The following is a 27,831-nucleotide window of genomic DNA, read 5'->3' as shown; positions in this document are numbered from 1 at the left end:
GGTGAAGATGAGTCAGTGAAGTCAGAAACAAACTATGTCTACCCTCTGAAGATGAAATTTATGTCATGTGCATTTAAGCAGACCCTTGCGTACTCACAGATATGGAAAATATAAATTCACCTTAAGTCACTGATTCTCAAACATTTCCACATCAAGAAAGCAATTACACCCCCAAGATTCCCCATCTGATCAGACCAACATGAGTCATGCATTCTGTCATTGTGTTACTTATGGATGGAAATACAGTAAAAATAAATTATTTCCCTCTTTGCTGTGGTTGGTGGTATTATTTGAATGCATCAGCATCCAATGGTGGAAAGTAATTACATTTAAGTATTATACTTTAGTACAGTTTTGTACTTGTTATTTTTATGCTTCTTTTCCACTACTCAAATGTAAGCAGGGCACACCCCTTATGACCCTTTATACTATGTGCTGTGTGGGTGTCATATGTCATTGTGTGCGCAACCAGGTCAGCTCAACCTGACACGTTCAGGCTTATTTTCTGTTCCTGGAATTCTGTTCACAAGTGATGGTGGCCAGATCTCCCTGGGAAGATTAAGCATGGTGAAAAACAACTCCTTATCAGGAGAAACCGACCTTTCACCTCTACTGGTGTTTTCCTCATTTCCACTTCTGATACACACATATCTGCCTCTACAAAACGTAGTAGTGCAGTACCAGTTTAAAATAGATAGAAATACTGTGGCGGCGTTTAGCTCAGTGGGTAGAGCACCAGCTGCATGTGTAGAGGCCCTACAGTCCTTGCTGCAGGCGACCCCGGTTCAAATCCTGTACTCAGCGGTCCTATCCTGCGTGTTATTGTCCCCTCTCTGTTTCCTGTCTCTCTCTACTGACCTGTACATTAAAGGGAAAAAAAGCACAAAAGATAGAAATACTCAAGTGAAGTTCATGTACCTCTCAATTGTACTAAAATGACAGTTTGATTTCTTTGGTTCCAGTGCAGGGTTGAAGCCATGTTAATTGTTTACTCTGCAGGAAGTGAAACAGGTGATATGTGATGGCCGGTGGATGGGTCAGCTGGCAGGTAGAGAGAGGTGTGATTGTGTGTGAGGGAGGGAAGACAGAGGAAGGGTATTTATGCCGGAGCAGATCTGATGAGATGAACACACTGAGCAGTGATGACTCTCTACAAAGTGATCTGTGTGGCAGCTCTGCTGACTCTACTGGCAGCAGGTAAGGGTCCTCTTCACCTGCACACACCTGAACCAATGACATCGATGCTGAACACTGGGAGGAAGGTAAAATACTTTATTAACCCCTGTGTCGTCATATCGGGTCAAATTGATCCCGTCTTCCTTCCTTCCGTCTGTACTTCCTCCATCCCCCTGTCTTCCCTCCTTCTTTCCTTCCTTCCTTCATCCTTCCTTTTCTCCCTTCCTTCCTTCCTCCCTCCTTTCCTTCCTTTATTCCTTCCTCCCTTCCTTCTTTCCTCCCTCCCTCCTTCTCTCTTTCTTTCCTCTGTCCTTCTTTCCTTCCTTCTTTCCTTTCCTACCTTCTTCCTTCCCTCCTCCCTTCCTCCCTCCTTTCCTTCCTTCTTTCCTTTCCTCACTTCCTTCCTTCCTTCCTTCCTTCCTTCCTTCCTCCCTCCCTATTTTCCTTTCTTCTTTCCTTTCTTCCCTCCTTTCCTTCCTTCTTTCCTTTCCTCCTTTCCTCCCTTCCTCCCTCCTTTCCTTCCTTCCTCCCTCCCTTCCTTCCTTCCTTGACTCGAGGACAACAGGAGGGTTAAGTAAACAAAGCTTTAACACAACAGGAGTAAAAAAAAAAACAACTGACAGCCGACTGTCAGTGTTAAATATCAATGCATTAACATGAGTACAAGTTAATATGTTAAGTGGAAAAATTATAATGTTGTCTTATTGAAGTAAAAGTAGAAATACCACAATAAAATGAAAATGAAGTAAACTATCAAATGTAAGAGGACTCTTGATGTAAAATCACCCAATTTAGTGTTTTAATGATCAATTATATATTATTAAAATGATAACCTATTAAATTGTTTAATAGGGCAGAGTTTAGCTCAGTGGGTAGAGCACCCGCCCCATGTGTTGAGGCTACGGTCCTTGCTGCAGGCGACCCAGGTTCAAATCCCGCATTGAGTCCTGCCTGTCCTGCATGTCATTCCCCCCTCTCTGCCTCCTGTTTCCTGTCTCTCACCAACCTGTATAATAAAGGCAAAAAAAGCCCCAAAATATATATATATACTTAAACTTTTTTTTAAATGTATTGATACTGATTAATTGATATAAATGCTTTAAGCAACATTTTAATGTCGTCAAGTCAGAGAAAATGTTAACTTTACTCTTAAAATTGTGACTATACAGTATGTTTTATGTATAAAATACTGACCTGAAAATTAACCAGTAACTATTTGTATCTGAATTAAATGTTGGGCAGTAAAAGTACAATATTTACATTTGAGTAGTGGAAAAGAAGCATAAAGTTGCATAAAAATAACAAGTACAAAACTGTACTAAAGTATAATACTTAAATGTAATTACTTTCTACCATTGGATGCTGATGCATTCAAATAATACCACCAATCAAATCAGGGCAGACGCAAAGAAAGAAAAGTCAGGTTGTGGAGGCACCTTAAAGCAATGGTTCTAAAAGTAAGGTCTGTGGACCTCCAGGGGCCCTTGAAAGTTTCCAACTCCATAAGTAACACAATGACTGAATGCATGACTCATTTTGGTCTGATCAGATGGGGAATCTTGGGGGTGTAATTGCTTTCTTGATGTGGAAATGTTTGAGAATCAGTGACTTAAGGTGAATTTATATTTTCCATATCCGTGAGTACGCAAGGGTCTGCTGGGATGCACATGACATAAATTTCATCTTCAGAGGGTAGACATAGTTAGTTTGTTTCTGACTTCACTGACTCATCTTCACCAGTCACAGTGCTGTCTTCCTGTAGAGCTACTGTACATGTGGACCACTTATCTGTAGAACAAGACCAACAACCAAAACAGTTCAAGTGTGGTCAGAGGAATCTACTTCTATGCTGCAGGACTGTTTTGAGGATACAGACTCAATCAATCAATCAATCAATCTTTATTTGTATAGCACCAAATCACAACAGAGTTATCTCAAGGCTCTTTCCACATAGAGCAGGTTCTAAACTGAACTCTTCAGGTTTTAACTTTAAAGAGACCCAACATTCCCACATGAGCAACAGTGGAGAGAAAAAACTCCCTTTTAACAGGAAGTAACCTCAGAACCAGACTCAGAGTGGGCGGCCATCTGCCTTCCTGAGGAATATGCTTGTTCTCTTCTGAGATACATGAGATTCTGCACTGAAACTGTCACCACACAAAGGTGTGTACTTAAAAACCAGTTCAATTTTACATATCTGCTGTTCATAACTGACCAGCACAAATGGAAATTAAAATAATGGTTTAACCATAGACTGTATAAAAGAAATGGACGTAACATCCATGACATCACCCATTGGTTTGTGGACTGCTGCTCGGAAACCAATAGTTTCGAATCTGGGCAGTAATAATAATTTATGGGACAGTCCATGAAATATACAGTAACGTCTGTATGTATGTACATGCTGTAATGTGTAGTAGTGTGTATGTGACCTGTTGCTGTAGTATAAAGGCCACAGTAGATCAGTTCTGCTGAGGCTGTACTCTATGACCTGCTTCAGCCACAATGATAAATGATTGTAATCCTCTTTTAACATTTGGCAGCATCCAGCAGACCCATAACACTAACACATTGTGTCTGTGTCTTTTCCCTTTCTTTTATACAGTCTCCATACCGAACCCAGTATCAGAGGACAGCACCTCTAACATCACGTCGAACAGAAAGTTGAGACAGAAGAGATCCTCCAACATACCTGGTGCAAGCGCCAACCTGGATTGGGTGTATAGGAGTTCTGGCAGTTCTCTTCCTGATGGATCTGTGTCGTTTTACAACAACTACGAACACCGCCTTGACTACATCTGCCAATGTGGTTGTCATTCAGGTTTCCACACCGCAAGAAGTAATACGTGCAACTACGGCTTTGCTAGGGAAGAGGAGGTATGCTCTGATTTTTGGGTCCTGGTGAACAAAGATGATTTTGAGGCTTTAGAGTGGAAGGCTGGCTCAGATGGTTCAGTGCCTCAAAATGCGGTCAAGACCTGCTCCGACTTTGATGTATATGTTGCAAAGAACGAGTATGGTCTTGGGAAGGTGCATGCTAGACACGAGGCCTTCTATCTTCCCTGGAGTGGTTCTGAGTATAAGTACAATGAGTACGAGGTCCTGACTATGAACAAAAATATTTTCAAAGAGCACATTTCTGATGTGAGTTACAGGATTGATGCAGCTGAAAGATTTAAGCATCCTCCAGAGGTCATGAGCAAGTCTACCATTGTCAATAAACAGTGCAGAGAAGTTACAAAAACATCTAAGGTCTCAGTGACGTATGAAGAAGAGAAAAGGTGGGATACTAGCACTGCCATCTCAGCTGGTGTCACAGCTAGCATCACTACTGAAATCCCATTTGCTGCCGAGATAGGTATTCAGCTTAGTACTGAGGTAACCGACACATTCTCCAGTGGGACCACCCTAAAGGAGTCGAAAAGCCTTGCTGTTGATGTCGAAGTAACTGTGCCACCAAACCACTCCTGCGCTGCCAGTATTATAGGACATAAGTTCTCAATGAATATCCCTTACACAGCACGCCTCACCCGCACCTACCGTAATGGGGAAACCACATCAACAATCATCACTGGGGAGTACAAGGATGTGAGCGTTGTAGATTTCAAGTCTGTTGTGGATCGCTGTGTTCCTATACCCAATGCTAAGCCTTGTGAATGAAAGAAAAATGGAAGAGTACTTAAAAGGTACTTATGCTAATTTCCAGCTCTATATTTTAGATTTGTGTACTCCATTAGAGTAGCTTTGCATGATTCACAGTACAAAAAAAACATATTAATCTTATAGTGGCCCTTCATGCAGCCGCTCAGTTCAGTCTGTAGCAGGCTGTTTTGGATCCCCGAACCAACAACACTGTTATATTGCAGCGTTTTCTCTTGTGATGTAACTCTGTTCTTCTCAAGCTTCAAAGCATCAAGCTTCAATAAACTTTACAGCATCAGACATCCTGGTCTCCTGAAGTTTTTCACTTTGTGTTACCCTGTTCTCCATCAACTAATAACCCTACGCCTCATTCTAGTATTTTCTTCCTTTTGTAGAGAAGTATTATCTAAGAAACAATTGTGATTACTGCTAAATAAAATATATTCTTACATACAAACTAACTGCAACATCTGTGTTACAATAATTCAATGTTCAATAAACATGTAGGATCATCCAGTCACGGCCAAGAACATGGCAATGGTACAAAACAACTTAAAGATAAGTAACAAATGAGTCATCCATGAAAATGCCCCAGACGTCAAAAATTATAAATAGTATACTCTGTTTAATTGGCTGGTCTCCAGTAATGGTTGCAGTAAGCACAATTAATAGATTAATTCTAATTTAGATGTGTGTTGTTACATGCACTCACCGGAAACAGAAAATGACAAAGTGTGTCCAAACTTTTGACTGGTACTGTAATTTTTTATATATAATCTGAAATGACATTTGCACCATTTTCTTTACCAAAAGTAAGACTGAATGTTCCTGAAAATGTCAAATGGTGTAACCACAAAAGAATCATAAATAGAGAAATAATTTATCCGCCTACAGTAAATAACATAAAACCCAATAATAGTAGAAACATGGAAACATTAAAACATACAATTAAAAAAACAACAACAAAAAAACCCACTAATAAAAAAAAACAAAGTACAGAAAAATAGAAAGAGAGAAAAATAAAATACAAACTAGAATAGAGAGATAGAGACTAGAATAGAGCATTAAATATAAGTCAGCAGCATAAAACTGCGAATGAAAGATTAAAATACACATCATTGACCCAGACACATCTTTCACACCTCAGATCAGTAGGTGGCGGTAATGCACGCTGAGAGTTGTTTTCCAACCATCATAGAAACCAACAGAAGAAGTAAAGGAGCGACAGTCTATAGAGAGAGCACATATTTCCCACAGCACCTGAAGGCAACCTGCAGTCAGAGCACGTGAACGCATCAACGGTAACGCGCGCAAACAGAAACAATCATGGCTGAAGCGGTGAGTATCTGACAACATCTGCTGCTTTTATCCACATAAAACACACCGAGACGAGAAGACACGTCAACTACACGAGCTGTAAGGGTGTTGTGATTAAAGACGCTGTCAGAGAAAAGTCAAATGTTAATGTCGTGAAAGAACAAAAGCTGTTAAAATGCCTCCAAAGAGGAATAAATGTAAACGAGCAGATGTTTGTTATATTAGTCTATAATATTATACAGCTCTCATTTACAACATTTATATACAGCATCAGCTGCTCAACACTAGTTTCAGTTTCACATCAGACAATGAAAACAATTAAAAGTATCATGAGTGATGTAGTATGCAGTATTACAGTAAAAGTAGTGATATATTATTATATATGACATCATTAGATTATTAATAGTGAAGCATCAGTGTTAGAGCAGCATGTTACTGTTGTAGCTGCTGGAGGTGGAGCTAGTTTATACTACTTTATATACAGTTAGCTAGTTTATACTACTTTATATACAGTTAGCTAGTTTATACTACTTTATATACAGTTAGCTAGTTTACACTACTTTATATACAGTTAGCTAGTTTATACTACTTTATATACAGTTAGCTAGTTTATACTACTTTATATACAGTTAGCTAGTTTATACTACTTTATATACAGTTAGCTAGTTTATATTACTTTATATACAGTTAGCTAGTTCATACTACTTTATATACAGTTAGCTAGTTTACACTACTTCATATACAGTTAGCTAGTTTACACTACTTTATATACAGTTAGCTAGTTTATACTACTTTATATACAGTTAGCTAGTTTACACTACTTCATATACAGTTAGCTAGTTTACACTACTTCATATACAGTTAGCTAGTTTACACTACTTTATATACAGTTAGCTAGTTTATACTACTTTATATACAGTTAGCTAGTTTATACTACTTTATATACAGTTAGCTAGTTTATACTACTTTATATACAGTTAGCTAGTTTATACTACTTTATATACAGTTAGCTAGTTTATACTACTTTATATACAGTTAGCTAGTTTATACTACTTCATATACAGTTAGCTAGTTTATACTACTTCATATACAGTTAGCTAGTTTAGTCCAGTGGTTCCCAACCTAGGGGTGGGGCCCCTCCAAAGGGTCAGCAGATAAATGTGAGGGCTGCTGAGATGATTAATGGGAAAGAAGAAAAAACAAAGTTCTGATTCACAAATGTGTTTTCAGTTTTTAGACTTTTTCTCTAATCTTTGATTGTTGCTGAAATATTGGATCATTTGAACATTTATTGAAATGAAAGCATGTGAGAAGTTTAGAGGGAAGAATCAGTATTTGGTGGAGCTGTTAACAACTCATAGACATCTGAAATGTGAGCCGACTACACACTGCTGACTGGTTTCATCTTTAACAATGTGTTGGATTTTAAAAGCTTGTTATATTTTCCATTGTGTCAAATCTGCATCTGAAAAGTAACTAAAGCTGTTCAATAAATGTAGTGGAGTAGAAAGTACCTCACATGGAAATACTACAGTAAAGTACTAGTACCTCAAACTGTACTACAGTAAAGTACTAGTACCTCTAACTGTACTACAGTAAAGTACTAGTACCTCTAACTGTACTACAGTAAAGTACTAGTACCTCAGACTGTACTACAGTAAAGTACTAGTACCTCTAACTGTACTCAGGTATCAGCCTCCGTCTCTGTTCTTCAGGTATCTGACAGCGAGAAGCAGCCGGCTGTGAAGCCTCCGCCCAAACGGCGGCGCCTCGACCCGTCAGCCGTCGTCCCGGTTCCGATTTACTCCAACAAGGTAAAGTACGGAGGATCTGAGTCAGGAATCACATCCGGATCCGTTCGTGCTTTAATGTTGAATGTTGTTCTCAGGTAAACAACAGTCTGCACCTGAAGCCCATGGCTCCGGTCTTCACTGAGACACAGAACGCAGGTAAAGCTCCAGGTTCATTAAGCTCCGCTGGTATTTCCTGCTGTGCGGCCGTCGGCTGATCTTCTGTTTGTCTCCAGACGACGGAGCGGACGACAATTTGCTGTCGCAGATGTTTTCATCTCGAGGAACGGCGGCGGCGCTCAACGACGTCCTGCTCAGCGACTCTGAGGACGAGACTGAGCGCGTGCAGAACAAAGCGGAGGATGAGGAGAGGAGGAAAGAGCTGTGAGTAGAGAAGTGTCAGTCTGATTGAACCAGAGCAGAATGAGTAAACCCACTCCGCTCATTAATGAACAGAAATCATCCCGTGTGTGTTTTGTTATTTCAGGGAAGCCGTCCGCTGCCCCTCACCCCCTCCACCAGAGAGCCCAGTTCAGAAACCATCGAGGAAGGTCACCCAGAAGATCAGGTGTGTGTGTGTGTGTGTGTGTGTGTGTGTGTGTGTGTCCATTGTATGTGTTAGCAGCCCTGATATTACTACTATTCACTCATCATGACAGTAGAATAGTCCATCCGAAGTCAATCTACTGCAGTAGAGTAGTAGTTCCTCTCTCAACCAGTAGAAGATGTGAAAAACTAGGGCTCTCAAACGATTAATTTATTTAATCGAGATTAATCGCAGAATTTCCATAGTTAATTGCGATTAATGGCGTTTTGAATTGCATGTTTAAAATCCTGTTATTTTCCATTTGAAGGCAGTTTTAAGCCCATAATGTAAAGCATTTCTTACCAGAGTGTCTTAACTGGGAATCAATCACGGCTCTGCTGCGACTCCCACACTCCAAAATGGTCCTTTGGTGGAGCTGAGGCTGGCTTGGCTGCACCTGGGTGTTTAGCGTGGAGGTGCTAACTCAAACTCCACGTACTCCGGTGGTAGTTAAACTCCGTTTGACACAGGTTGCATTTTACTTTTGACTTGTCAACTGAAGCGTCTGGAAGTGTTTTAAAGTTAAACAAGCCGTTCAAAAGTCCAGTAGCTCTCTTACTTTCCATCAGCGCGGTAGGTTTACTGCAGGAGGCCACTTCAAAGCATAGCGCTACAGCTAGAGGAGCCGTCTACGGGGGAGTAGAAGGGACAAAAAGGCTTGCAACATTAAAATGTGATTAAAAAACATTAACACGTTATGGATTGCATTAATCTAATCGCGATTAACGCGTTAACGCTGACAGCCCTAAAAAAAAAAAAAAACGCTTTTATTTTGAAAAATACCGTGATATACATTTTTGGTCATACCGCCCAGCACTAGCGCAATCTCTTTCCTCTGCCTCAAAATAGCAACGCGCCACCAATGCGCTTGACCAACCTCAGTCTGAGACCAACTGTGTGTGTGTGTGTGTGTGTGTGTGTGTGTGTGTGTGTGTGTGTGTGTGTGTGTGTGTGTGTGTGTGTGTGTGTGTGTGTGTGTGTGTGTGTGTGTGTGTGTGTGTGTCAGTGAGATTGACAGGAAGCTCAGGGCAGTGAACTCCCTCCTCTCCCCGGAGCCTCGGGGCAGGAGGGCGAGGCGTCGGCGAGGCCCTCCGTCTGCATCGTTCGGCGAGCCACAAGACGACGATGACATCATCATCGTGACCCCCGAGGACAACAACAACGTCCACCGCCATGACGACGACGATGACATCATCATCATAAACCCTCTCTCCGGCTCCCAGGATTCGCCGTACAGCTCGTTAGTCCGAGAGATTCCACTCAAGATCCGATGCCGGACGGTCGTCCACAAGATCCCGGTTCTGTCGGTACGTTGCTCCTCCTCTTCTTCCTCCTCTTTCTCTTTCTCCTCCTCCTCCTCTTTCTTCTCCTCCTCCTCTTTCTCCTCCTCCTCTTCCTCCTCTTCCTCTTTCTCCTCCTCTTTCTCCTCCTCTTCCTCTTCCTCCTCCTCCTCTTCCTCCTCCTCCTCTTCCTCCTCCTCTTCCTCCTCTTTCTCATCCTCCTCCTCTTTCTCTTCCCATTCCTCCTCTTTCTCCTCCTTCTCCTCTTCCTCTTCCTCCTCTTTCTCCTCCTCTTCCTCTTCCTCCTCCTTTTTCTCCTCCTCCTCCTCCTCTTTCTCCTCCTCCTCTTCCTCCTCCTCTTTCTCCTCCTCTTCCTCCTCCTCCTCTTTCTCCTCCTCTTCCTTCTCCTCCTCTTCCTCAGGCGAAGATGAAGATGAAGGAGGCGTTTAGGAAAAATTCGTCTCTTTACGTTTTGTGTGTTTCGTTTCAGTCGACGCCTCTGAGCGACGTGGTGAGCCAGCTGTCCGTCATTCTTAAAGTCCCGCCCCCTCGCCTACTGTTGTTGAGGGAGGAAGTGGAGCTGCCGACAGACGCCACCGTCAGCGAGCTCGGCCTCGGCATCGCTGACATCATAGGTGTGTGTGTGTTTGTGTATCAGTGTGTTTGTGTGTGTTTGTGTGTATCAGTGTGTGTGTGTGTATGTGTGTGTGTGTCAGTGTGTGTGTGTGTTACTGTCTGTGTGTGTGTGTGTGTGTGTGTCAGTGTGCGTGTGTGTGTATGTGTGTGTTTGTGTGTCTCTGTGTCTGTGTGTATGTGTGTGTGTGTTACTGTCTGTGTGTGTGTGTGTGTGTGTGTGTATCAGTGTGTGTGTATGTGTCAGTGTGTGTGTTTGTGTGTCTGTGTGTATGTATCAGTGTGTGTGTGTGTTACTGTCTGTGTGTGTGTGTGTGTGTGTATCAGTGTGTGTGTATGTGTCAGTGTGTGTGTCTGTGTGTATGTATGTCTGTGTGTATCAGTGTGTGTGTGTGTTACTGTCTGTGTGTGTGTGTGTGTGTGTATCAGTGTGTGCGTATGTGTCAGTGTGTGTGTCTGTGTGTATGTATGTCTGTGTGTATCAGAGTGTGTGTGTGTTACTGTCTGTGTGTGTATGAGTGTGTGTCTGTGTGTGTGTCAGTGTGTGCATGTGTCAGTGTGTGTGTGTGTGTTACTGTCTGTGTGTGTCTGTGTGTGCATGTGTCAGTGTGTGTGTCTGTGTGTCTGTGTGTATCAGTGTGTGTGTGTGTTACTGTCTGTGTGTGTATGAGTGTTTATAGGATAGTTTTGAGTTAATGGTGCAGTTCTCATTTACGCCACCAGATGGCACTGAAACATTATTCTTATTACTGACGACAGAAGCCAAGAAAATAACACATTTCTCCTGTTGTCCTTGAGTCAAGGAAGGAAAGGAGGAAGAAGGAAGGAGGGAAGGAGGGAAGGGAAGGAAGGGATGAAAGACGGAGGAAAGGAGGGAGGAAGAAAGGAAAAGAGGAAAGAAGGAAGGAAAGGGGGAAGGTAAGGCTGAGGAAAGAAAGAGGAAGGAGGGAGGAAAGGAGGAAGGGAAAGAAGGGAGGAAAGGAAGGGTTGAAGGAAAGGAGGAAAGGAAGGGATGAAGGACCGAGGGAAGAAATGGGGATGAGGAAGGAAAGAAAGAAGGAAGGGAGGAAAGAAAGAAAGAAGGAAGGAAGGAAGGAACTGTCAAAACAGATGGGGTCAAAGGTTAAGCAGACTCTCCTGTTTGTGTGCCAGTCTGGAGGAAGAAGAGGAGGAGGAAGAAGAGGAAGAGGAAGAGGAGAAGGGTCAGAGGGCAGGAAAGTGACAGAGAGTCTGGGATTTCTCTGAGCTTCTCTGATCAAAGTGAACAGTGTGATGTGGAAATCAATGGTGAGAGCAGCTGGTTGATCAGATCAGAGGAATGTGATCAATCCGTCCAGACTGAGGGTGAAAGGTTTGAGACGAGCTCCAGATGTTTGACAGGAAGCTGATGAAAACCTGTTAATTTAACCTGTTTGATTTAAAGTGAGCCACTAACAGCTTCTAGCAGTAGGAGCTAGCTTCTGTCTGTGTGTTTATGTCATATAGGATTTATGCAATTTACTTTTATTTTTGTGTTTTTTATTGTTATAATTCATGATCATTTGATTACTCATTTAATTTATATTTATATACTAAAATCTATTTTATCTATCCATCTACCTATCTATCCATCTATCTATCTATCATCCATCCATCCGTCTATCTATCTCTAAAATCTTCACTTTCACTAAATCTCAAAATCTGTCATTAAACATTATTTTCTATACTTCTAGTTTTTCTCTCTGTTTTCAGTGAGAGTTATTGTTCATGATTTAACGTTTAACGACGTTTCTGTAAAATTGAAATAAACGTTAATATTAAAAGTGTATTTGTGCATCCTTTCCTGCAGAGTGCGTTACCATGGCAGCGGAGGATAAAAGCGTCGCCGTCGACGACAGCAGCAGCATCATCACTGTGAGACTGCAGAGCAAAGACAGAGACGCAACGCAGGAGTTCTCTCTGCACACAGTACGATATAACTCTTCCTCTTCCTCCTTCTGCTCCTCTTCCTCCTCCTCCTCCTCTTCCTCCTACTGCTCCTTTTCCTCCTCCTCTTCCTCCTCCTTCTGCTCCTCCTCCTGCTCCTCCCCCTCTTCCTCCTCCTGCTCCTCCTCCTCCTCCTGCTCGTCCTCCTCTTCCTCTTCCTCCTGCTCTTCCTCCTCCATGTCCTTCTGCTTCTCCTCTCCATCAGCTTCTTCTTCCTCTTTTCCTCCTCCTCTTCTTCTCCCCCCCTCCTTGTCCTCCTGCTTTTGCTCCGCCTTCCTCCTCACCCTCCTCCTGCTCTTCATCCTCCTTCCTCTTCCTCTTCCTCCTGCTCTTCCTCTTACTTGTCCTTCTGCTTCTCCTCCTCTTCCTTCCCCTTCTCCTCCTCCTCCTCCTTCTGCTCCTCCTCTCCATCATCAGCTTGTCCTTCTTCCTCCTCCTCCTGCTCTTCATCCTCCTTCCTCTTCCTCCTCTTCCTCCTGCTCTTCATCCTCCTTCCTCTTCCTCCTCCTCCTGCTCTTCCTCCTCTTCCTCCTACTTGTCCTTCTCCTCCTCCTCCTCTTCCTCCTTCTGCTCCTCCTCCTCCATCATCAGCTTCTCCTTCTTCTTCCTCCTCCTTCCTCCTCCTCTTCCTCCTTCTGCTCCTCCTCTCCATCATCAGCTTGTCCTTCTTCCTCCTCCTCCTGCTCTTCATCCTCCTTCCTCTTCCTCCTCTTCCTCCTGCTCTTCATCCTCCTTCCTCTTCCTCCTCCCGCTCTTCCTCCTACTTGTCCTTCTCCTCCTCCTCCTCTTCCTCCTTCTTCTTCCCCCTCCTCCTCTTCCTCCTCCTCCATCATCAGCTGAACATCTCTCCCTCTCTGTGGTTTTTTAGGAGGAGTCGCTGGGCTCCATCTTCTCCCAGTATTTGTCAAAGATGTCCGTCGGCGCCAAGAAGAACGTCAGCTTCCAGTTCGACGGCGCCAAAGTGACGGCGAGCCAAACGCCGGCTCAGCTGGACATGGAGGACGGTGACATCATCGAGGTGTGGATGTGACGCGCTCGAGTCTGCTTCAAGAAAAGAGAGAAACGATTATTAGTTCGGTTAAAGTCACTTTATTTATTACAAATGAGACGAAAAGATGCAGCAGTTCAGAGTACAAATTATATTTTTAGACACTATTTGAAATGAATAATAAAAAAAATAAAAAATAGGACCAGTTGTACAGTTGTGATCTTGACTGAATGTTTCTGTGACTGTATGATAGATTCTGATCTTTTCTTTTTGTAAGTGTTCTTTTTTTTGATGTGTTAAAATACTCTGTTACTAGCAAATGTTCAATTGTTAATAAAGTTAAGGTACGGAATGATCAGCAAAGTGTCAAAAGTCGTTTTCTTCTTTCACTGAATTACAACTTTTCTTTTTACTTCAGTTGAGAGTTGTTCGTGTTTTTCTATAAAGAGAATAAAACATCCAAAATAATAATAATATTTCCTCACCAAACTAATTCTGCTTCTGCTTTTATTAATAATGAAATATCAATAAAAGTACTGCAGTATTATAGTGATGTAGTATGCAGTATTACAGTAAAAGTAGTGATATATTATTATATATGACATCATTAGATTATTAATAGTGAAGCATCAGTGTTAGAGCAGCATGTTACTGTTGTAGCTGCTGGAGGTGGAGCTAGTTTACACTACTTTATATACAGTTAGCTAGTTTACACTACTTTATATACAGTTAGCTAGTTTACACTACTTTATATACAGTTAGCTAGTTTATACTACTTTATATACAGTTAGCTAGTTTACACTACTTATATACAGTTAGCTAGTTTACACTACTTTATATACAGTTAGCTAGTTTATACTACTTTATATACAGTTAGCTAGTTAAACTACTTTATATACAGTTAGCTAGTTTATACTACTTTATATACAGTTAGCTAGTTTACACTACTTTATATACAGTTAGCTAGTTTATACTACTTTATATACAGTTAGCTAGTTTATACTACTTTATATGCAGTTAGCTAGTTTCCACTACTTTATATACAGTTAGCTAGTTTATACTATATATACAGTTAGCTAGTTTATACTACTTTATATACAGTTAGCTAGTTTATACTACTTTATATACAGTTAGCTAGTTTACACTACTTTATATACAGTTAGCTAGTTTATACTACTTTATATACAGTTAGCTAGTTTACACTACTTTATATACAGTTAGCTAGTTTATACTACTTTATATACAGTTAGCTAGTTTATACTACTTTATATACAGTTAGCTAGTTAAACTACTTTATATACAGTTAGCTAGTTTATACTACTTTATATACAGTTAGCTAGTTTATACTACTTTATATACAGTTAGCTAGTTTATACTACTTTATATACAGTTAGCTAGTTTATACTACTTTATATACAGTTAGCTAGTTTATACTACTTTATATACAGTTAGCTAGTTTATACTACTTTATATACAGTTAGCTAGTTTATACTACTTTATATACGGTTAGCTAGTTTATACTACTTTATATACAGTTAGCTAGTTTATACTATATATACAGTTAGCTAGTTTATACTACTTTATATACAGTTAGCTAGTTTATACTACTTTATATACAGTTAGCTAGTTTATACTACTTTATATACAGTTAGCTAGTATACATTACTTTATATACAGTTAGCTAGTTTATACTACTTTATATACAGTTAGCTAGTTTATACTACTTTATATACAGTTAGCTAGTTTAGTCCAGTGGTTCCCAACCTAGGGGTGGGGCCCCTCCAAAGGGTCAGCAGATAAATGTGAGGGCTGCTGAGATGATTAATGGGAAAGAAGAAAAAACAAAGTTCTGATACACAAATGTGTTTTCAGTTTTTGGACTTTTTCTCTAATCTTTGATTTTTGCTGAAATATTGGATCATTTGAACATTTATTGAAATGAAAGCATGTGAGAAGTTTAGAGGGAAGAATCAGTATTTGGTGGAGCTGTTAACAACTCATAGACATCTGAAATGTGAGCCGACTACACACTGCTGACTGGTTTCATCTTTAACAATGTGTTGGATTTTAAAAGCTTGTTATATTTTCCATTGTGTCAAATCTGCATCTGAAAAGTAACTAAAGCTGTTCAATAAATGTAGTGGAGTAGAAAGTACCTCACATGGAAATACTACAGTAAAGTACTAGTACCTCAAACTGTACTACAGTAAAGTACTAGTACCTCAAACTGTACTACAGTAAAATACAAGTATTTAAATTATACTTGTCTACATCTGCTGCTGGGTGTAATCAAAGTCCTTCTAAGGCTGTCTCTGGTGTAATCATGTTATTTTGTCATGTGACTTCTAAATAAAGTCATGTGAGCTACAAAGCGGAAGTTTGGTTCAGATCCATCATGGCGGAAGCAAACAAATGTCACCAGTGAAGAGCTCCGCAGCGTTTTTTAAACACAGAGTTTTTATTTTTAACGTGGCCTGCTTTAAACCGACAGGGTGTCAGCATGTGTTTTAAATAGCGTCAGTGACTCTGCTCGACAAGAAGAAGAAAAGGAGAAGATTTGTGGCCCAAGTGGAGAGAAGAAAGAAGCGTCAGACAGACTCATCCTGCAGGTAAACAGAGCTGGTGTTATGGTTTAACTGGTCACCGTGTTATCTGGTGCCACAGTTTAACTGGTCACCGTGTTACCTGTTGTCACGGTTTAACTGGTCATTGTGTTAACTGGTGTCACGGTTTAACTGGTCATTGTGTTAACTGGTGTCACGGTTTGACTGATCGCCTTGTTATGTGGTGTTATGGTTTAACTGGTCGTGTTATGTGGTGTTATGGTTTAACTGGTCACCGTGTTATCTGGTGACTCCCGGCTGAATACGCCATGGCTTAAAATAGTGACGGCGGCCGTTGAAAACACACAAACATCCCCTGTTAGTCACCCTCTTTCTCTCTCTCTGTTTTCCTTTGTTAATTATTTAAAGTGCTGAGTCAGAAACGTTCACTTCAGTGTTTTTAATTCGTGAAAACTAACCGAATAAATCAGATTTGTCCGGTGTTTTGGTTTCAACTGGTGACTTTTCTCACGTTACGTTACGTTACGTTACCTTACGTGAACGAGTCACCTGAATGCAATTTAACTTTGATTAGATATTACACAGATTATTGTACATTTTTAAAAAGGATTAAACTCAAATCAAAGGCTTTTTTATGAGAAAGTCACTAAGTTAAACCAGAGTTAAACAGAAACGCCGGTGTGTTTGTTTTCAGCCGGTTGACGTTAAACTCACGTGCTGCGTCATTGCGTCACTGCGTGGCGTCTCACTCCAGCCGACGTCTAAACAGATTAATTAAAAATAAATGACTTTTTCTTTTTCTTTTTAAAAGCACAGTTTAACTCTTTAAGAGATCAATTTTTACACTTTTCATGTAATCTGTGAACTTCCTACTTTTGATTAAGAGCCGGGCAATTTATTGATTTTATATCGATATCACGGTACAAGGCTAGATATAGCTAGCCTATAGTCTTAGGTTAATTATTAATTTGGATATTATCATTTTATGAATTGCCTTTTTTTTTTAAATGTTTACCTTCACTCACTAATTCATCCACATTACTGATGATTATTTCTTAGATATTTCATTGTGTAAATATGTGGTTTAAACATCAATAATCATAATTTCAATAGTGTTAATATCAATATCATTAAATATATGATGATATAACTGATTTTGTCTTTATCACCCGGCCTTAATTTGGTGTTCCACTGTTTTTTTTAATGATAGGCTAATAATACAACAAAACCTTCATAATTAGCGGTGACTCATTTATTTATTTATTTATTCACATTACTGATGATTATTTATGAAAAGCTTCGTTGTGTATGGAGGTATTTAACCGACTCAACGTGCAGCAGATAAACATTATTATAACCCGTTTACTTAACATCTTGCTCATTGAACCTCACTCCATTTAAACACTGTTAGATTTAATGTGAGATGATTTACTGTTAGGTTTTATATGTGTAGTTTTATCTGTGTAGTTTTATATGTGTAGTTTTATATGTGTAGTTTTATGTGTGTAGTTTTATGTGTGTAGTGTAGTTATGACACATTTTATCACAGTAACACATTAACCTTCCTCCATCTCCCTTTTTTCCTTCCTTCCGCCTACCTTCCTCTCTTTCTTCTTCTCTCCTTCCTTCCTTCCTTCCTTCCATCCATCTGTGCTTCCTCTCACCTTCTCTCTTTCTTTCCTTCTCTCTTTCCTCCCTTCCTTCTTTCCTTTCCTTCCTCCCTACCTTCCTTCTTTCCTTTCCTTCCTTCCTTCCTCCTTTCCTTCCTTCTTTTTTCCTTCATTCCTCCCTACCTTCCTTCCTTCCTTCCTCCCTCCCTTCTTTCTTTCCTTCCTTCTTTCCTTCCTTTCCTTTCCTTTCCTTTCCTTCCTTCCTTCCTTCCTTTCCTTCCTTCCTCCCTTCCTTCCTCCCTTCCTTCCTTGACTCGAGGACAACAGGAACTATAATGACTTCACAGTAAAAACTAGTAATAATTCTGTTTCCTGTGGTCAGCGGCGGCGGCCATGTCTCTGGGCCGTTCTTCTCCCTCCCTCCTCCCTTCCTTCCTTCTTTCCTTTCCTTCTTTCCTCTGTCCCTCTTGTCCTTCTTTCCTTTACTTCCTTTTTCCTTCCTCCCTTTCTTCCTCCCTCCCTCCCTCCTACCTTCCTTCTTTCCTTTCCTTCTTTCCTCCCTCCCTCCTTCCTTTCCTTCCTTCTTTCTCCCTGCCTCCCTCCTTTCCTTCCTCCCTTCCTCCCTACCTACCTTCTTTCCTTCCTCCCTCCCTATAATAATAATAATAATAATAATAATAATAATATAATTCTGTTTCCTGTGGTCAGCAGCGGCGGCCATGTCTCTGGGCGAGGCGGCGTCGGACTCGGTGCCGTTCTTCTCTGATGACAGCGAGGCGGAGGGGGCGGAGGAGCGGAGCGGCGCGGGGGGAGCGCGGCGGGGGGAGGAGGAAGAGGAGGAGTCGCCCAGCGGAGTGTCGAAGGTGCGAGCGCTGCTGACCGTCTTCATCCTCTGTTACATCAACCTGCTCAACTACATGGACCGCTTCACCGTGGCAGGTACCACTTCCTGTTTACTCCTGTACCACTTCCTGTTTACTCCTGTACCACTTCCTGTTTACTCCTGTACCACTTCCTGTTTACTCCTGTACCACTTCCTGTTTACTCCTGTACCACTTCCTGTTTACTCCTGTACCACTTCCTTTCTTTCCTAATATTCTTCCTTTTCTTTCTTTCTTTCTTTCTTTTTTTCTTTCTTTCCTAATATTCCTCCTTTTCTTTCTTTCTTTCTTTCTTTCTTTCTTTCTTTCTTTCCTGATATTCCTCCTTTTCTTTCTTTCTTTCTTTCTGTCTTTCTTTCTTTCCTAATCTTCCTCCTTCTCTTTCTCTTTCTTTCTTTCCTAATCTTCTTTCTTCCTCCTTTTCTTTCTCTTTCTTTCTTTCTTTCCTAATATTCCCCCTTTTCTTTCTCTTTCTTTCTTTCTTTCCTAATCTTCCTCCTTTTCTTTCTCTTTCTTTCTTTCCTAATATTCCTCCTTTTCTTTCTTTCTTTCCTAATGCTCCTCCTTTTCTCTTTCTTTCTTTCCTAATCTTCTTTCTTTCTTTCTTTCTTTCTCTCTTTCCTTCCTAACTTCTTCCTTTTCTTTCTTTCTTTCTTTCTTTCTTTCTTCCTTCCTTTCTTTCCTAATCTTCTTAGTTCTTTATTTTTATTCCTCTTTCTTCGTTCTGTCTCTCTGAGCGTCTCTCTAACCGCGGTGTGATGTGTCTCCAGGTGTTCTTCCTGACATCGAGCAGTACTTTGGAATAGATGACGAGAAGTCCGGTTTGCTCCAGACGGGTAAATGAAACCAGAGCAGAGAGTCTCAGCAGAACCAGAACCTTCCTGACGTCTGCACATGTTTCACGTTGTCTTGTTTCCTTCCAGTTTTCATCTGCAGCTACATGTTTCTGGCTCCGTTGTTCGGTTACCTCGGCGACAGGTACAACAGGAAGTTCATCATGAGCTTCGGCATCACGTTCTGGTCTTTAGTGACTCTGGCCAGCTCCTACACTCCTAAAGACGTGAGTCGCCATGACGACGGTTACGCCTGAATCCTCTTTCTCCTCCTCCTCCTCTTCCTCTCCCTCCTCTCCCTCCTCTTCCTCATGTCCCTCCTCTTCCTGCTCTCCTTCCTCTCCCTCCTCTTCCTCCTCTTCCACCTCTCCCTCCTCCTCCTCTTCCTCCTCTTCCTCTCCCTCCTCTTCCTCCTCGTCCTCCTCGTCCTCCTCTTCCTCTTCTCCCTCCTCTCCCGCCTCTTCCTCCTCTTCCTCCTCTTCCTGTCCCCCCTCCTCCTCCTCTCCCTCCTCTTCCTCCTCTCCCTCCTCTCCCTCCTCCCTGCTCTTCCTCCTCTTCCTCCTCTTCCTCCTCTCCCTCCTCTCCCTCCTCTCCCTCCTCTTCCTCCTCCTCTTCCTCCTCTCCCTCCTCTTCCTCCTCTCCCTCCTCTGCCTCCTCTTCCTCCTCTGCCTCCTCTTCCTCCTCTTCCTCCTCTCCCTCCTCTTCCTCCTCTCCTCTCCCTCCTCTTCCTCCTCTCCCACCTCTTCCTCCTCCACCTCTTCCTCTCCCTCCTCTTCCTCCTCTTCTCCCTCTCCCTCCTCTTCCTCTTCTCCCTCCTCTCCCTCCTCTCCCTCCTCTTCCTCCTCCTCCTCCTCTTCCTCTCCCTCCTCCTCCTCTTCCTCCTCTCCATCCTCTCCCTCCTCTTCCTCCTCTCCCTCCTCTCCTTCCTCTCCCTCCTCTTCCTCCTCTCCCTCCTTTCCCTCCTCCTCCTCCACCTCTTCCTCTCCCTCCTCTCCCTTGTCTCCCTCCTCTTCCTCTTCTCCCTCTCCCTCCTCTCCCTCCTCTTCCTCTTCCTCTTCGTCCTCTCCCTCCTCCACCTCTTCCTCTTCCTCTTCTTCCTCCTCTCCCTTCTCTCCCTCCTCTCCCTCCTCTCCCTCCTCTCCCCCCTCTTCCTCCTCTTCCTCTTCTCCCTCTTCTCCCTCTTCTCCCTCCTCTTCCTCCTCTCCCTCTTCTCCCTCCTCTCCCTCCTCTCCCTCCTCTTCCTCCTCTTCCTCCTCCTCCTCACGCCTGAATGCCAGCAGCATGAAAACGTGATGATTCTTTGATGTGATGATTTTTTTATTTAAACTTTTGTTCCCGGCAGCATTTCTGGGCTCTGCTGCTGACCCGAGGTTTGGTGGGGGTGGGGGAGGCCAGCTACTCCACCATCGCTCCCACCATCATCGCAGACCTCTACGTCAAAGGGAAGAGGACCAACATGCTCTCCATCTTTTACTTCGCCATCCCAGTGGGCAGGTAGGACCAGACTTTTAATCAGCTTTAGTCAGCCTCAACACTCAGAACTATAACTATGAAGCTGATGATGTGAACTGTAAAATACTGTTTAATATATATTAATATTTATATTTATATCAGGGATGCAACGGTACAAATATAGAACTGTTTGATCCAGAAAAATATGACCTTATGGACAGCGGGATTTCGGTTTTGCAAATCTGTGTGTGTGTGTGTGTGTGTGTCTGTGTGTCTGTGTGTCTGTGTGTCTGTGTGTGTGTGTGTGTGTGTGTGTGTCTGTGTGTCTGTGTCTGTGTGTGTCTGTGTGTGTGTGTGAAACAGCCCACCGAGGGTCCAATACGGCCCACTTTCCTTCCTTCCTTCCTTCCTTCATTTCTTCCTTCCTTCCTTCCATCTGTCCTCCCTTCCTCCCTTCCTCCCTTCCTTCCTTCCTTCGTTCGTGTGTGTGTGTGTGTGTGTGTGTGTTGCAGCTTATTAGACCAATCCCCCCCCCACCGGACCGACATCGATCACTGCCCCCCCCCCCTGTACCGAAGCAGTTTACCATTGAAAGTGTTTATTATTCAGTCACCAGAGATACTGGAATAGTTTACTGTGAAATGCAGTTTTTAGCTGACAAGTAAAATAAAGAGATCACTTTGGGAGAAAAAAAGTTAAAAGTCTCTTTACACAAAAAACACGAACCGAACCGAACCAAAACCAAGGTTACCGTGGGTTACCGTGGGTTACCGTGGGTTACCTGTACCGTTGCACCCCTAATATATAATACTGTTATATATACTGCATAAATCAGTGTTTCAGTGTTTCTATCATTTGTTATAAAAGAGGTAAAATGATGTAATAAAAGTGATTATTGATGAACAGGAAACAGGAAGTGACTGAGTTGTGTGTGTGTGTGTGTGTGTGTGTGTGTGTGTGTGTGTGTGTGTGTGTGTGTGTGTGTGTGTGTTCTCAGTGGTCTGGGGTACATCGTGGGGTCACAGGTCAGCGCTGTGGCACAGGACTGGCACTGGGCTCTGAGGGTATGATGTCATCCTCCCATCCTCCCATTCTCTCACCACACATTAAATACATGGGAACATGTGATGACTGTGATGCTCCTCCTCCTCCTCTTCCTCCTCCTCCTCTTCCTCCTCTTCCTTCTCTCCCTTCTCTTCCTCCTCTCCCTCCTCCTCTCTCTCCTCCTCCTCTCGCTCCTCTTCCTCCTCTCCCTCCTCTCCCCCCTCTCGCCCCTCCTCCTCCTCCTCCTCCTCCTCCTCCTCCTCCCCTCCTCTCCCTCCTCCTCCTCCTTTCCCTCTTCTTCCTCCTCTTCCTCCTCTCCTTCCTCTTCCTCCTCCTCCCCCTCTCCCTCCTCCTCCTTCTTCCTCTTCCTCCTCTCCCTCCTCTCCCTCCTCTTCCTCCTCTCCCTCCTCTCCCTCCTCTTCCTCCTTTCCCTCCTCTCCCTCCTCTTCCTCCTCTCCCTCCTCTTCCTCCTCCTACTCTTCCTCCTCCTCTTCCTCCTCTTCCTCCTTTCCCTCCTCTTCCTCCTCCCTCCTCTCCCTCCTCTTCCTCCTTTCCGTTCTCCTCCTCCTCCTCCTCCTCCTCCTCTTCCTCCTCCTCATCCTCCTCATCCTCCTCTCCCTCCTCCTCCTCTCCTTCCTCTCCTTCCTCTCCCTCCTCCTCCTCTCCTTCCTCTCCTTCCTCTCCCTCCTCCTCCTCCTCCTCCTCTTCCTCCTTTCCCTTCTCTTCCTCCTCCTCCTCCTCTTCTCCCTCTTCTGCTTCCTCTTCCTCCTCCCTCTTCTCCCTCCTCTTCCTCCTCTCCTTCCTCTCCCTCCTCTTCCTCCTCTTCCTCCTCTCCCTCCTCTCCCTCCTCCTCCTCTCCCTCCTCTTCCTCCTCTCCCTTCTCTTCCTCCTCTCCCTCCTCCTCCTCTCCCTCCTCTTCCTCCTCTCCCTCCTCCTCCTCCTCTCCCTCCTCTCCCTCCTCTTCCTCCTCCTCCTCCTCCTCCTCTTCCTCCAGGTGACTCCAGGTTTGGGGATCATAGCGGTGCTCCTGCTGCTGTTCGTGGTCAAAGAGCCTAAACGAGGAGCCATCGAAGCTCGACCGGAGCATCATCTTCATCAGACCAGCTGGCTGACCGACCTGCAGGCGCTCAGCAAGAAGTAGGCTCCTCCTTTCTTTCTTTCTTTCTTTCTTTCTTTCTTTCCTTATCTTCCTCCTTTTCTTTCTTTCTTTCTTTCTTTCTTTCTTTCTTTCTTTCTTTCTTTCTTTCCTAATCTTCCTCCTTTTCTTTCTTTCTTTCCGAATCTTCCTCCTTTTTCTTTCTTTCTTTCTTTCTTTCTTTCTTTCTTTCTTTCTTTCCTAATCTTCCTCCCTTTTCTTTCTTTCTTTCTTTCTTTCCTAATCTTCCTCAATCTCCTCCTTTTTCTTTCTCTCTTTCCTAATCTTCCTCCTTTTCTTTCTTTCTTTCCTAATCTTCCTCCTTTTCTTTCTTTCTTTCCTAATCTTCCTCCTTTTCTTTCTTTCTTTCCTAATCTTCCTTCTTTTCTTTCTTTCTTTCCTTTTTTCCTTCTTTCCTAATCTTCCTCTTTCTCTTTCCTAATCTTCCTCCTTTTTCTTTCTTTCTTTCTTAATCTTCCTAATCTTCCTCCTTTTCTTTCTTTCTTTCGTTCTTTCTTTCCTAACCTTCCTCCTTTTCTTACACACTGAACACTGAAAGCACATTCGAAGCAGATCTTGTAACCGTCAGTACGAACAGGAGGAATGATTACTGTTACCATGGAGACCTGACACATTTCTACTTCCTGTATCTTCTCTGAGTTTAGCTGCTGTGTCTCACGTCTCTCGTCTGTCTCTGTCTCCTCTGCTTCTTTCTTTCTCTTCATTCTTTCTCTTCTTTCCCAATCTTCCTAATTTTTCTTTCTTTCTGTCTTTCTTTGTCTTTCTTTCTTTCTGTCTCTTTGTCTTTCTTTCTTTGTCTTTCTTTCTTTCTTTCTTTCTGTCTTTCTTTCTGTCTTTCTTTCTTTCTTGTCTTTCTTTCTTTCTTTCTTTCTGTCTTTTCTTTCTTTCTGTCTCTTTGTCTTTCTTTCTGTCTTTCTTCTTTCTTTCTTTGTCTTTCTTTCTTTCTTTCTTTCTGTCTTTCTTTCTTTCTTAATCTTCCTCCTTTTCTTTCTTTCTTCTGATTACTGTTACCATGGAGACCTGACACATTTCTACTTCCTGTATCTTCTCTGAGTGTAGCTGCTGTGTCTCACGTCTCTCGTCTGTCTCTGTCTCCTCTGCAGCCGCAGCTTCCTGTTCTCCACGCTGGGCTTCACGCCGTGGCCTTCGTCACCGGCTCGCTGGCTCTCTGGGCTCCGACGTTCCTGTTCAGAGCGGCGTGTTCACCGGGGAGAAGAGCCCCTGCGTGGAGGGACACTGCGCCTCCGACGACAGGTGACTGCTCGGCTCAGCTTCACTGTTCACGTGACTCACTGGAAGAAAAGTACCAAAGATTTAGTTTCACTGAGAGAAAGAAGACGACGCTTCAGGAAGTTTATTTATTTGATCTTGAATTAAAAACATAAGGCTGATGTTAAAGGTGTAATACTCATTTTTGGCCACTAGGGGGCAGAAGAACTCCACAAGAAAAAGCTGACTGACATAATATCACCTTTTATAAAGTTATTAAAAAGTTAAACTGACAGACGACGTACAAAATGAAAAGAAAGCAGCTTTTAAAGGACAAATACCAAAGATTTAGTTTCACTGAGAGAAAGAAGACGACGCTTCAGGAAGTTTAATTTATTTGATCTTGAATTAATAACCTAAGGTGTAAATCTGTGTGTGATATGAAAGGTGTAATTAAAAAAAAAGTTATTAAAAAAGTTAAACTGAAGTAAAGTACGGGAGTTAGGAGAGGGAGGAAGGAAAGGAGTAAGGAGGAAGGGAGGAAAAGCAGAAGGAAGTAAGGAGAGAAGGAAGGAAGGAGGGAGGTTGGAAGGAACGAAGGAAAGGAAGTAAGAGGAAGGAAGGAAAGGGGTAAGGAGGGGGGAGGGAGGTTGGAAGGAAAGGAGGGAGGGAGGACAAGAAGAAGGAAGTAAGGAGAGAAGGGAGGGAGGTTGGAAGGAAAAGGAGGAGGGAGGACAAGAAGAAGGAAGTAAGGAGAGAAGGGAGGGAGGTTGGAAGGAACGAAGGAAAGGAGGAAAAGAGGAAGGAGGAGGGAGCAAAGAAGGAGGGGAAAAACTAAGGAAAAATTAAAGAAGGAAGGTTTATATTAAAAGTTAGAGTAAAAAATAAGCAGATTAGAATAACTAACAGTTAACCTTCTTCTTCTTTTTCTTCTTCTTCTCCTCCTCCTTCTTTCTTCTCTTTTCTCTTTCTCCTCCTCCTCCTCCTCCTCCCTCCTCCTCCTCCTCCTCCTCTTCTTCTCCTCCTTCTTTTCCTCTTCTTTTTCTCTTTCTCCTCCTCCTCCTCCTCCTCCTCCTCTCTTCCTCCTCCTTCTTTTCCTCCTTCTTTTTCTCTTTCTCCTCCTCCTCCTCCTCCTCCTCCTCCTCCTCCTCCTCCTCCTCCTCTTCTTCCTCCTCCTTCTTTTTCTTCTCTTTTTCTCTTTCTCCTCCTCCTCCTCCTCCTCCTCCTCCTCCTCTTCTTCCTCCTCCTTCCTTTTTCCTTCTTCTTTTCTCTTCTCCTCCTCCTCCTCCTCTTCTTCCTCCTCCTCCCTCCTTCTTTTTCTTCTTCTTTTTCTCTTTCTCCTCCTCCTCCTCCTCCTTCTTTTTCTTCTTCTTTTTCTCTTTCTCCTCCTCCTCCTCCTTCCTCTTCTTCCTCTCCTCCTCCTCCTCCTCCTCCTCCTCCTCCTCCTCTTCTTCCTTCTCCTCCTCCTCCTCCTCTTCTTCCTCTTCCTCCTTCTTTTTCTTCTTCTTCTTCTTCTTCTTCTCTTCTTCCTCCTCCTCCTCTTTCTCCTCCTCTTCCTCCTCCTCTTCTTCTCCTCCTCCAGTCTTATTTTCGGCATCATCACCTGCGTGACGGGCGTGCTGGGCGTGGCGAGCGGGCGTGCAGGTGAGCCGGCAGCTGAGGAAGAAGACGGCGAGGGCGGACCCGCTGGTGTGCGCCGCCGGCCTGCTGCTGTCCGCTCCGTTCCTCTACCTGGCCATCGTGTTCGCTCAGGCCAGCACCATCGCCACATACGTGAGTCCTCCACCCGGCAGCGTCCTCCACCCGGCAGCGTCCTCCACCCGGCAGAGTCCTCGCTGAGCTCAAACTGAATGACAGCCGTGAATATTTAAATGTCGATATAAAGCAGTGAGGTTAACCCTTTATTGGGCAAATAATTATATTTGGTAACTTCTGTAAATATCCCAAAATATCCTTCCTTCCTTCCTTCCTTCCTTTCTTTCCTTCCTCCCTGCCTTCTTTCTCCCTTCCTCTTTTCCTTTCTCCCTCCCTCGTTCCTTATTTCCTCCGTCCTTCCTTCCATCTGTCCTTCCTCCCTCCCTCCTTCTCTCCTCCCTTCCTTCTTTCCTTCCTCGTCCTTCCTTCCTTCCTTTCCTTCCTTCCATCTGTCCTTCCTCCCTCCCTCCTTCTCTCCTCCCTTCCTTCTTTCCTTCCTCCGTCCCTTCCTTCCTTCCTTTCCTTACTTCCATCTGTCTTCCTCCCTCCCTCCTTCTCTCCTCCCTTCCTTCTTTCCTTCCTCCCTCCCTCCTTCTCTCTTTCTTTCCTCCCCCCTACCTTCCTTCCTTCCTTCCTTCCTTCCTTCCTTCTTTCCTCTGGTCCTTCCTCCCTCCTTCCATCCTTCCTTCCTTCCATCCATTCTTCCTTCCTTCCTTCCTTCTTTCCTTCCTCCTTTCCTCCCTTCTTTCCTCCCTTCCTTTCAATGAGTGTGCTATAAAGGGTTAAAGGTGTAGTTCTCATTTTCTGGCCACTAGGGGGCGGAAGAGTAAGTGTTGCCTTTATAAGCTTCTGGTTCAGTCTCTATGAACACACACACACACACACACACACACACACACTGAGAGAGCATACACACACACACTGAGAGAGGCATACACACACACACACACTGAGAGAGGCATGAATACACACACACACACACACACACACACTGAGAGAGGCACGAATACACACACACTGAGAGAGGCACACACACACACACACTGAGAGAAGCATGAAGACACACACACACACTGAGAGAGGCACGAATACACACACACACACTGAGAGAAGCATGAAGACACACACACACACTGAGAGAGGGCATGAATACACACACACTGAGAGAGGCACACACACACACACACACACTGAGAGAAGCATGAAGACACACACAGACACACACACTGAGAGAAGCATGAATACACACATACACACACTGAGAGAGTCATACACACACACACACACACACACAGAGAGAGGCACACACACACACACTGAGAGACACAGAGATACACACACACACACTGAGAGACACACACTGAGACACACACATACACACACAGAGACACACACACACACACACCACTAATAGAGACACACACACACACACACACACACACACACACACACAGTTAACTGAAATGAACTTTTCTTCTTCAGGTTTTCATCTTCTTCGGAGAGACGTTCCTGTCCATGAACTGGGCATCGTGGCCGACATACTGCTGGTGAGACAAACGTCACACACACACACACACACACACACACACAGACTCACACACACACACACACACACACACACACACCCACACACACACCACACACACACAGTGACCCACACACACCACACACACACACACACACACACACACACAGACTCACACACACCCACACACAAACAAACACACACACACACACACAGTGACCCACACACACACACACACACACACACACAGACTCACACACACACACAAACACACACAGACTCACACACCCACACACACACACACAGTGACACACACACACACACACACAAGCGTCGTCGTATCACAAGCTTCGGAGTAAACCGGTCGTACGTAATAATGTACGATAAGTTAACGTTGTTTTAAAGTGTGTTTTTTAACGTTTGTTTTTAACGTTGTTTTTAACGTTGTTTTAACGTGTTTTTAGCGTTGTTTTTAACGTGTGTTT

At 43.3% G+C, this 27,831-nt stretch overlaps 3 protein-coding genes across 3 annotated transcripts in view; all 3 read left to right on the top strand.

Annotated features, from left to right (window-relative positions):
- Positions 1–1,088: 1,088 nt before the first annotated feature.
- Positions 1,089–5,071, top strand: LOC128378589 (natterin-3-like). Its single transcript, XM_053338158.1, has 2 exons — positions 1,089–1,197; positions 3,782–5,071. The coding sequence occupies exons 1-2, from the start codon at positions 1,143–1,145 to the stop codon at positions 4,834–4,836; spliced, it is 1,110 nt and encodes a 369-aa protein (XP_053194133.1). The 5' UTR covers positions 1,089–1,142; the 3' UTR covers positions 4,837–5,071.
- Positions 5,072–6,144: 1,073 nt separating this feature from the next.
- Positions 6,145–13,720, top strand: nfatc2ip (nuclear factor of activated T cells 2 interacting protein). Its single transcript, XM_053338989.1, has 9 exons — positions 6,145–6,156; positions 7,851–7,949; positions 8,024–8,084; positions 8,162–8,309; positions 8,413–8,493; positions 9,518–9,818; positions 10,282–10,426; positions 12,253–12,371; positions 13,258–13,720. Exons 1-9 carry the CDS (start codon positions 6,145–6,147, stop codon positions 13,417–13,419), a joined length of 1,128 nt encoding a protein of 375 aa, XP_053194964.1. The 3' UTR covers positions 13,420–13,720.
- A 2,060-nt stretch (positions 13,721–15,780) lies between these two features.
- spns1 (SPNS lysolipid transporter 1, lysophospholipid) overlaps positions 15,781–27,831 on the top strand; it is a 17,157-nt gene continuing 5,106 nt past the window's right edge. Inside the window, 14 exon segments of the mRNA XM_053338988.1 lie at positions 15,781–15,986; positions 18,263–18,490; positions 19,203–19,268; positions 19,356–19,492; positions 20,608–20,759; positions 21,715–21,781; positions 22,756–22,898; positions 24,021–24,052; positions 24,055–24,111; positions 24,114–24,171; positions 25,709–25,760; positions 25,762–25,899; positions 27,304–27,343; positions 27,346–27,368. Of these exon segments, the coding sequence (XP_053194963.1) occupies positions 18,271–18,490; positions 19,203–19,268; positions 19,356–19,492; positions 20,608–20,759; positions 21,715–21,781; positions 22,756–22,898; positions 24,021–24,052; positions 24,055–24,111; positions 24,114–24,171; positions 25,709–25,760; positions 25,762–25,899; positions 27,304–27,343; positions 27,346–27,368 (1,185 nt within the window). The 5' untranslated portion in view covers positions 15,781–15,986; positions 18,263–18,270.

This window comes from Scomber japonicus, chromosome 18 (assembly GCF_027409825.1).
Source record: "Scomber japonicus isolate fScoJap1 chromosome 18, fScoJap1.pri, whole genome shotgun sequence".
In the NCBI taxonomy this organism is placed as follows: domain Eukaryota; kingdom Metazoa; phylum Chordata; class Actinopteri; order Scombriformes; family Scombridae; genus Scomber; species Scomber japonicus.
The sequence above is the reverse complement of the archived record's forward strand: the minus strand, read 5'-3'. Positions and strand labels throughout refer to the sequence as shown.

Coding starts and splice junctions, on each gene's coding strand:
- LOC128378589 (XM_053338158.1), top strand. CDS start 1,143: ATGACTCTCTACAAAGTGATCTGTGTGGCAGCTCTGCTGACTCTACTG. Junction 1,198..3,781: donor GCTGACTCTACTGGCAGCAG/GTAAGGGTCCTC, acceptor TCTTTTATACAG/TCTCCATACCGAACCCAGTA.
- nfatc2ip (XM_053338989.1), top strand. Junction 8,085..8,161: donor CACTGAGACACAGAACGCAG/GTAAAGCTCCAG, acceptor GTTTGTCTCCAG/ACGACGGAGCGGACGACAAT. Junction 10,427..12,252: donor CGGCATCGCTGACATCATAG/GTGTGTGTGTGT, acceptor CCTTTCCTGCAG/AGTGCGTTACCATGGCAGCG.